General features: G+C 31.4%; 1 protein-coding gene across 3 annotated transcripts in view; it reads right to left on the bottom strand.

Moving 5' to 3' along the window:
* Positions 1-2,349: 2,349 nt before the first annotated feature.
* The window catches only part of LOC145260517 (lysosomal proton-coupled steroid conjugate and bile acid symporter SLC46A3-like), a 147,801-nt gene continuing 139,489 nt past the window's right edge, over positions 2,350-10,661 (bottom strand). For all 3 annotated transcript variants that reach the window (XM_080118651.1, XM_080118652.1, XM_080118653.1), the window contains one exon: positions 2,350-8,302. In XM_080118651.1, the coding sequence (XP_079974777.1) occupies positions 8,146-8,302 (157 nt within the window). In that variant the 3' untranslated portion in view covers positions 2,350-8,145. The remainder of the gene's footprint in view (positions 8,303-10,661) is intronic.

The following is a 10,661-nucleotide window of genomic DNA, read 5'->3' as shown; positions in this document are numbered from 1 at the left end:
ACGTTTCTCTTTGTTTCTACATCTGCAGCCCCTATTATATAACAATTAAACTAAAACTTGGTAGACAAGTCAAGCATTGATTGAAATTTATTTGTATTAAATGTAATCGGATTGCATAAAGAATTATGACTTTTATTAACAATTCCATCAGTGGCATTTTGGGGGAGTCAGCTTGAAATAAATTCTGATAATCTTGCTTGCTTGGAGATTAAATGTTTGTTTAAGATGATTATAGGTGAGGAGAGTGACTGGCCAAGGCTGCTGCAAAGAAGATCGACTCACCTTACCATGCTAGAAATTTACTCACAATAGAGAGTACCTTATACCTCTACAAAGGCACTATTCGCCCATGCACAGAGTATTGTTGTCACACATGAGCTGGTGTATCAACCACTGATCGCTCTCTCTCTCTCTCTCTCTCTCTCTCTCTCTCTCTCTCTCTCTCTTAGACAGGGTCCAAAAAAGAGTCTCCAATCTAATAGATCCTGCACTATCGGCAATCTCTGTCCTATCACTACAATGTTGCATCCGTGTGTCTGTTTTACAAGTACTTTAATGGAATATTCCCCTTCGATGTAAATATTCCCAACCAATCCCACAAGCAGCTATCATTGTTGAGGTCATCAGATGCCAGAAATTTAATCTAATAGTTTCTTTCTTCGAACTGCCAGACTTTGGAATTCCCTTCCTGTTTCCTGCTTCTCTGGCTGTACTGACATGCAGAAGTTTAAATGTAATGTGAACAGATATTTTGCTACTCAACTCCCCACAATCCTTTGTTAGATGCTATCCCAAATAGTAAACCCTTATGACAAAGTGGCAATACATCTTGTTTGAGATGAAAAAGAGTAAGAAAATAAAAATAGCTGTAAAAAAAGAGTAAGAGAATGACATATATAAATAAATAATGTAAACAAAGAAGAAAAAAGAATAAAGTAGCACTAATAGCAGAAGCATGAGAGGAAAGTAAGAAGATGACATAAATGATGTAAGTAAAAAAGAAAAGGAAGAAGAGAAAGTGAGAGATATTGTTTACTTCATCATCATGGATATGGCGTTACCTTAGGAGATAGCTAAGATGTGCTAGGACTTCCAAGTGGTCTCTCTGGGCTCTTTTCTGCAAGTGGCTATCATTAGTCCAATGTCTAGTACGAATCTGTCAATATCAGAACTGAGTGTTACATATTAGAGACCCTATATTAGTCGCGATTGAGTTAGTTGGTATAAATTTTGACAAGGGTCACATTGAGTGCATGATGATAACCCAAATCTGTAAAACAGATTTGTTCCCAGGGTTGAATAAAAGATTAGTAATAAAGCAGGGGTAGAAGGTCAAACGGCAGATAAAACAGAGTTTTACGATGACGAATGACATCACGTTCTCGAGTTGAAGAAAACTAAGGTTTCAGACCAGTCTGTCTCAGAAAGCCATGCAAATGAGACATGGCTCATAATGTAGAATAATCTAAATTAAATGTTACCTCGATTTTTGTCCGTCTGCATCACTCATTCCTTAAGTTAGAAAATTAAGTCAAGAAGTAGGCAATTAATTAAGATAACATTAGTCTCTCTCCTAAATCTATTCTCTCCAAATAAAACCTCAAAGAAAACTCAGCAAATGTCTCATTTATGGCATCTTTTTTCATGAAAACAGTTTTATTCATCTTAGATAAACAGATGAGACAATTGAAAACCACTAGACAAGACAGCAATGACGGGAGGCAGAAAGTGCATAAAAGATGTATAAAGGCATTTATTTGGCTTATTGATTACTCATTAATGAAAACATTACAGAAGTTGGAAGTCTCCTGTTGCATTCTGTGGTGCCAGTAGGCTAAGTGTGTCTTGAATGCTAATGCCTCTGTAATCTGTCTTGTTACAGCGATTTTTCAAAGGTTTGTACATGCAGTTGTCAAACGCCATAGACAAAACAGAGAGATAATGAAAAATGACATCACATTTTTGAGTGGAGAGAAAAACTATGGTTTTCAGATCAGTGTCTCGGTGGATGTCATGCAAACCAGATATGGCCAATGATGTAGAAAACTTATAATCTTAGCAGTGTTACCAATGTCTATGTTCGTCTGCATTACTCATTGTTTAAAGTAACATTAGTCTCTCTCCTAAATCCATTGTCTTTAAATAAAACCTTGAAGAAAGTCAGCGAACGTCTCCTTGTGTCTTTCCTGGATGAAAGAATTTTTATTCATCAAGTGACACTTATAACAAATCATGGCCAGAAGAAAAGAGAAAGCTGAAGCGAATGATGCCATGAACATTAGACGGGGCAGAGACCATGAAAAGAAGTGGAAAGCATGTAAAAAAACAATGTACGTATAAACAACCGCATGTATGAAAAAAGACTTTTATTTGGTTTATTCATTATTCATTAATGAAAACATTACAGAAAGATATTTGGCGTTTCGACTGAGATTATCTGAAAAAGAAATGGATGAATAAATCATAATAAAACAAGCAAAACTAATGCATAGCGTCTGTTTGAAAGGCTTTACTCAACTGTAGAATGCAACTAAAATGATGGATAAGCTTAAAGTCAATAGACAGAACTTGAATTGAGATATAAACACATGATGCTGGCCACCATATTGTTGTCTTTATCTTTGAAACTGGATTCTGCCAAGGGATTAATTTAATGTAAGATATTGAAACGATATAAGATACATTAAATATTATTTTATTGATTCAATTATACAACAATCACAAGAGAGCTGGTTGCGTCACACATTCCTTGGGCCTTTAGGAATAATTCTCTTACCCAAGCGGTCATGTGGAACGAAACTCCACACAGCTTCTGAGCTTCACCTCTCACCAGTTACTAAAACTCAATGGACTTTTTCAAATCTACCCTTTCTATATATACATATATCACATGGTGTTTTTCAACCAATCACAGTTTCATATTCTCAGAAACTCCACCCTCTTTTACCCTCTAGCACCATAATCGAAGTAAAGTTCTAGTCACTTGGAGGTTTATCCAAAACTCCTACCTCAATAAAAAAAATAAATAAATAAAAAACAAATATAAAGAAACATCTGCATGATATAATGTACCTGTGACAGAAAGAAAATATCGTACATCAAAAATCATGTAAGTTGACCAAGTGGTTTTATTATTAAATCATTTTTAAGCAAATTTGAGTTTTTACAATGCTCCCCTCCCCATTTTCAGAATGGGTTTATAAAATCTCGCAAAACTTTGAATTATTCGGAGTCATCTCCCCTGTTCCTTCAGACTATTTTCACATGGGTCGTAAGATCATTGCTCTTCGCTAAGGCATAAAATTTTATTTTCTTATCTACTAGAAAACTACTTGATCAATTTACGGGATTTTTGGTGTACGATATTTACTTTCGATTCTTCTTTTTTTTTTTTTCATGGAAGGAAGAGTTTTGGACAAGCACCATCTCTTGTAATAAGTTCAGCAGAAGTGCACTTTAACTCGCTGGAAATATGTTTGTTTTTATTTTCGGAAGAGTTATACTAGCAAAAAGGGAAGACAATGCTGGTTTTCTAACACAACAGAAAACACTAAATAACGAAATATTTATTGAATTTAATGGAAATTGTTAAAAATTTAGCAACAATATTTCCAAATAAATATGCAAAATTTACAAATAAACTGTAACATATATTTAAAAATAATTATTTTTTATAATGTACAAACCAATTATAACATTTAGTTTAGAATATTATGAAATGTATGTTTTATAACCTTTTCTTTCTCTTTTTTTTGGTGCTTGTTAAGATACAGTCGACAGATCGATTTTTTAAATATGCAGTTTTAAGCAAAAACAATATTACTTACTTAATTGTCATGTCGAAAATAGTAATAAATTCAACAATAACAAACATTCATCGAGTAAAAAATTACTTATAGTTAAAAGTAATTTTACGAAAAATTGGGGGAAATTGCATTTTCTCTAGATGTGAACCCCTTGAAGATTGCGAATACAGGGGAATACTTATCTCCCTTCTCGCCACTGTAATAACTGAACGTTTTCTTTTAGCCGATATCGATAGACTTTTTTTTTTTTTTTTTTTTTTTTTTACTAAAAACACAATAACAGTTGTTCTACTCGACTTTTTGTAATTTTGGATATATTACTATTTCCGACATGACAATTAAGTAAATACAGTTATTGGTATTTTTTAAGATTAGGTCTACCTCCACAATTTACTTTTAAATGACAACTTTAAACGGTTTTCGACTATGCTGAATACGAAAATCGCATTGAAATTTTGCAAAAATAAATAGTTAGAGAGATATAAAAAAGTTTTATTATGCATTGTATTCTTTGGCGGCCATCTTTTTACGCACGTGCGCGCGCCATAAACAAATCTACTCATCTATGACTGACATTGCACGCGCGTAACAAGATGGCCGCTAAAGAATACATGCATAATACAACTTTTTATATCTCGCTAACTACTTATTTCTGCCAAATTTCTATGCGATTTTCGTATTCAGCATAGTCGAAAACCTCTAAAGTTGTCATTTAAAAGAAATTTGTGGAGGTGAACCTAATCTGAAAATTTACCCAGTTATTTTTGTTTAAAACTACATCTTTAAAAAATCGATCTGTCGACTCTATCTTAACATTTATCTGATTAAACAAAATAAAAGTCTTAAGAATTGTAACTTTTTGCTGATATAACTCTTCCAAAAATGAAAACAGATACAAAACAAATGCTTCTGACGTGTTAAAGTTAACTTGTGTCAGAAGTTCTTAATTATATGTCTTGTTGATAGTTCGTATCTTTCCCAATAATATTAATGAAAATGATTAATCTTTCCCTGATGGAAATTTAACCTGGAATGTCACGCTCATTATTGGCACCGAGTATACTCCCCCCCCCCCATTCATTTTAAAGCAATTATATTAGTTAAAGTATATAGTTACCACACTTACAGCGGGCGGAAGTTTCACATAGACATAGGTCAACACCGTTTGTTAATGATGTAAAATTCATTTTTTTTTTTTTTTCAAAAACATTTTCAGTAAAAATTGCTTTTAAAGGACGTATTTTTTTTTTCAGTAATATTCTTGACAACACCACTTGTTTATGATATAAAGATGACGTGTAGATACAGCAGCCTAGAAATAAAATGGCCGCTGAGTTCGAGTTGTATGTATGTAAAAACTGAAACTGAAAGAAATCCTTACCCCATATAATAATCATAAAGATAATTGTTCACAAGGCAAGTTTGCTTCGCTCAAAAAAGTTTTTTTTTTTTTTTTTTTTTATCGAACGACGAAATCCATCATTTGAGCATGTCCATTTCCAACGATTAATTGACTGTGAATAACGGTTCAATGCGCATAGTATATTACAGATTTCATATCTCCAAGAATTGCCTATCAACTGATGCTTGGCAATTCATTGAATTATTTCAAAATTGTTAGAAAGCTTCATGAAAGGTGGAACATTATTTTTCTTTTAGTTCGCATGAAATTACTCACATAGACATCATTCATTTACGAGACTTGTTGGATGCATTCTTCTTTTTTAGCGCTGTGTCTATACATTACCAGCGTAATTTTTTAGATCTTACAATTTCGTGCTTGCTTAATCTATAGAAATCGAAGTAATTTTTTTTTTATCTCAAAAAATATAAATTTCTCAGGAATTATTATTATTATTATTATTTTTTTTTTTTTTGAATGAACAACAGCCTGGAATTAATTTTAGAAGATACTTATTTACATGCCTGGACGAACAAGTATGAAAAAAAGTTGTTTTTTTTTGTTTGTTTTTGTAACAGATATTTTTTTATAATCTGGTAATTTCATGCTTAGACGATTGTGCAGTATAGTTAGCAAGAAAAAAAAATAGGGTGTAAAAAAATAGATAAATAGATAACAAATGCAAGAAAATTTACTTTTCTATTTATCTACATAATTTTCACATATATTTACTGATTTGTTAACGTCACTTTTATTTAGCCAAGCAAGCGTGCTTTTGTAGAAAAGTAAATCTAAGTTCGAGGATGGTGACCAAATCAATTAGAATAAGCTTTTGTTTTAAGCCTGCAATTTGTGGGAAAGTTTTGTTAAGATTATCATCCACCTTGGAAAGCACGCTGACTTGGCTAAGTAAAAGTCACGCTAACAAAAGCATTTATAATATAAATCTCACCTGTCTGTTTAAATGTATGTATGTATGTATGTATGTATGTATGTATGTATGTCTCGCAAAAACCTTTGACAGAGGTGACGGATTTTCATGAGATCGGTATCGTTTTGAAGCTCGACCCTTTGGACGGCAAATATCGAAAAATTGGCTAAAAACATTGATTCCTTCACCCTCAACTGGGTCTTTTCTATAGGAAGGGGTCGTCTTTTCGCCAATATTTTCGAAAGTCATCCCTTCTTTTCGATTGACTAGCCTTAATTTAAATCTACATCACTTCTGGTTTGGCGATGGGCGCAACAGCAGATATGCCACATTTTTATTTTCATGTGCTTTTCCTCTTTCGCGGTATGGGTTTGAGCCTGCCTGCCTACTACCATTTTTTTTTCTCAACACACACCTCCAAACACCAGGGCAACGCCGAACACCCAGGTTAGTAGATAATAAATCTTACACTAAGAAAACACAGGTGAAAATAATATAGATAATTTTTTTTGCGTTTAGTAACAGTTATGTAGTGTCTATGTATATTTTCTTTTCTTTTTTTAATCCCATTTTTTCTTGTTAAGTATGCTGCACAATCGCAAATGCTTAAAGTATAAGATATATATATATATATATATATATATATATATATATATATATATATATGTATGTATCTGAACAAATATACATTTTACAAGTCGGAGTGAAATGGTATACCTTGATCAACATTTTCGTTGAAAGCAGAAGAAAGTGTTTAATGGCATTTATAATATATTCTTAAAAAATGGTGTGCTTCTGCAGTATAATGGAATTTCAAACAAATGCATTTCGGGTAAGAAAAAAACCCAATTACGTACTTACGTATCATGTCGAGATTAGTATAAATTCCAAAAATTACGAAAAATGATCCAGTAGAAAAATAGAATTTATCGAATTATCGAGTTTATTGTATGTTTTAATGTGGAAGAGTTATGTGACCAATTCTGTATGACAAATCGACTTATCTTCCTTGCTTTCATGGAATTTCGCTGAAAAAAGAAAAAAAAAAATGTTCCACCGCTAGCGCCTATGATCTTTAGCAAAAAATGAATCGAACACATCTTCTAATGAGTGAATCATTTTTTTTTTTTTTGTAAATTTTGGAATTTATACTAATTTCGACATGACACATACTTACGTAATAATGTTTTCACTTGAAATGCATTTTTTGTATTGTTTTGATTGTTGACAATTATTCTCATCTTTGGTGTTATTGGCACAACAGTTTTGATCGATGAAACCTCCGACCTTCGTCAGATGTAAACTCCATGTTTTTTTCAACTAAGGATTCCTAAGAAAACGTAATTAAAAAAAGGTTTCCTTCTTTCGTTTTTTTAACCCTTCCACAAAATACGCCCAACCCAACCGAGATAATCCTCACCATACCCTTTTTTCTTAGAGTCGCCTCCCTTGCCCTGTGTTTTCTAGAAAAAACAAAAACATGTAAGATGTCTATCTACGGTTTCGTAAAATCTTTTTTCACTAATAGTGACAATTAGCAGAAGTATTCAGTTAAAAATTGGATCATAGGAAAATCTTAAAATGTGCCCTAGTGACCCCTGAAAATTGATCTTTTTTTTATAATTTACAGACACGCTCTCAAACCCAAGGGCTGATTTCTTGCAATACATAGCTAACCTCCTTTTTCTTAGTTAAAAAAACAAAAACAAAAAACAAAACATGGAGTTTACACCTGACGAAGGTCGAAGATTTCATCGACCGAAATACTGTGTCAACAACACCCAGGATGAGAATAATTGTCCAAACAATCAAAACAATACAAACATTCCTACCTCATCACAAAAATTCAGAACTGTATGAAATGCATTTGTTCGAAATTTCATTATACTGAACAAACAACAAAAATGGCGTTTGTAAAATAGAAAATAGTATAAATACTGGATATTGTCTTTGTGTACTTCAGAAAATGATAATTTATTTTACAAATAGCTCTAAATTGTCTCTTTTTAAAATGTCTTGTCAATCGGTTCAAATGCTGCGTTTACCGCTGGATTGAGCGTCGGTTCAGGTTCCTGGCTTGCAATTGAATCTGTTGTATTTGTGTCAAGTGAAAGTTCAACGTTTGTCTTGGATTTCTCTTTCTTGTTCACGAAATGAAGACCTCTGTTTAACAGAAAATAAAAGAAAATTTTCAAAATATAACAAAACAATCAAATACAGATTGATATTTTTATTCAGACCCTCCCCCCCCTTCAACAATGAAAAAAAAAAGGCAAAATTACATTTAAATTGCTGGAAGTATTTTTCTTTTCATTTTTAGAAGAGTCATACGGACGAAAAGGAAGATGACACTTCTGCATGTCAGTGACATGAGGCGAATGTGTATATTTTAGTTTCAAGAACCGCCGACAGATGCCACTTGTCAGCTAAAGAACAGGAGTCGATAAGTCTTCCTTTTCTAAAAGTGCGCGCAAACTAAAATTATATATAGCTACATTTGTATACAATCTTTCTGCACAAAAAAAAAACAAAAAAATATTCTTAAACCTTTATAAATGCTTCATATTTTTAAAATTATATTTTGTTACATTTTTATACAACTTTACCGTAAAAAAACAAATAATTCTAAAAATAATCTATAAATGTTTCGTATTTTTATCATATGTATTATTTTATTTTCGATTATGAATCACTTATTGAAAAGAAATTATATTAATACATTAAAATTATATTTTGATACATTTTTTATATACAATAAATGTTTCGATTTTCATACTTTTGTGTTATTTATTTTGTTATTATATATATATATATATATATATATATATATATATATATATATATATATATATATTTTTGTGTTATCGTAAACATGTGCTTATATTTGAGGTTCACATAATAACCGCTAGACGTCAGTTCGTCTCTTTTGCTAATATGTCACTGACATGCGAAAGTGCAAGGAAGACAATCCGAAATTAATGCATTAATAATGCGTGTTTTCTAACGAAACTTTTATCATGATTCCAAACGAAGTTTCACAACAGAAAACATTAAATAACAAAACATTTCTTGAATTTAATTGAAATTGTTAAAAATTTAGGAACAATATTTCAAAATATATTTAAAATTTACAAATAAAATGTAATATTCTATATTTCAAAATAAGTAATTTCAAAATAAATATTTTTCAATGCACAAATAAAATATAACATTCAGTTTAGTATATTATGAAATGGATGGAATGAATTTTTATATAACTTCTTTTTTAAAAAAGATAATTTTTTTTAACTGAATAACAAAATAAAAGTTTTAAGAATTGTAACAGTCATTTTGGATTATCCTCTACTAGTATAACTCTGCTGAAATTGAAAAACAAACCCCAAAAATTTCCAGTAAGTTAAAGTGCACTTGTGCCGCAAAAAAAAAAAAAAAAAAAAAAAATTCTGTGCGATGTAGACACCCGTAACGGAAAGAAAATATCGTACATCAAAAATCAAGTACATTGACCAAATAGTTTTATTTTTATAAAGAAAATAATTTTTAAGCAAATTCAAGTTTTTCTAATGCTTCCCTCCCCGTGTTAAGAATGGCTTTCTAAAATTTCGCAAAAGTTTGAATTATTTGAAGTTATTGTCCTTGTTCCTTCAATGTGGTGTCGAGAAATCGTTGTTCATAGTTTAACCCTAAAGTTTGATCAATTTAGGTGATTTTTAGAACACGCTATTTTCTTTCCGTCACGGATAAGTACATCTTAGAGATTTTTCTTTCTTTTTTTGTCAGGAGGGCGAATTCTGGACAAGTACCTTTTTTTAAAATTTCTTTACAACTAATTGTACCTACCTGGTGTTGTCCCAGATTAAGTGAAGTCATTTTAGGTTTTGATTTTTATTTGTTTGCATATTTTTAAAACTTATGAAAAATAATTTTAATTGTAAGGAGACAACTGTTAAAAATACAAGTTATTCCTATTACTTATTTTGATTCATAATTGAAAAATGTTATAATGTTACTAGTTGTCCGAGTGGGATGACATAATATTTTTAGATAAACTGCAATAGTACAAGGTGCAAATGAAAATTGTCTATTTTTTTTTTTTTTTTACGTTCTATTTTCTTATTTTTTTCTAACTGGGAATGGGGCATCCTACCAGATGCCAGAGATTCGCATGCTATCTCATACATTCATACTGAGAGATCTTTTTTAAAATTCTAACAGTCCCTTTAAATGCAATTGTTTGTATCTCTCTTGCACTTGGTTCATCAGGTATATCTGCCAAGTAGTTTTGAAGTTCGTTTTCATGAGTCCGGTTGCTCCTATAATTACTGGAAGATTCCAGTTTCTTTTCATATCGTACACAAGATCTTTTTATTTATTATCTTTTCCCTCTCAGTACTTTTTCAGTCAGCATCATTGGGGACACTAATTTAAAGTTGTTTCTTTCCCTTTTTTGTCCCATATTACTATGTAAGGTTTAATAGCATTTAGGTACGTACCTGTAGAAATTGCAAATGTGTCAACTTAA

The sequence above is a fragment of the Euprymna scolopes genome, chromosome 36 (genome assembly GCF_053919585.1).
Source record: "Euprymna scolopes isolate OS-2025 chromosome 36, ASM5391958v1, whole genome shotgun sequence".
In the NCBI taxonomy this organism is placed as follows: domain Eukaryota; kingdom Metazoa; phylum Mollusca; class Cephalopoda; order Sepiida; family Sepiolidae; genus Euprymna; species Euprymna scolopes.
The sequence above is the reverse complement of the archived record's forward strand: the minus strand, read 5'-3'. Positions and strand labels throughout refer to the sequence as shown.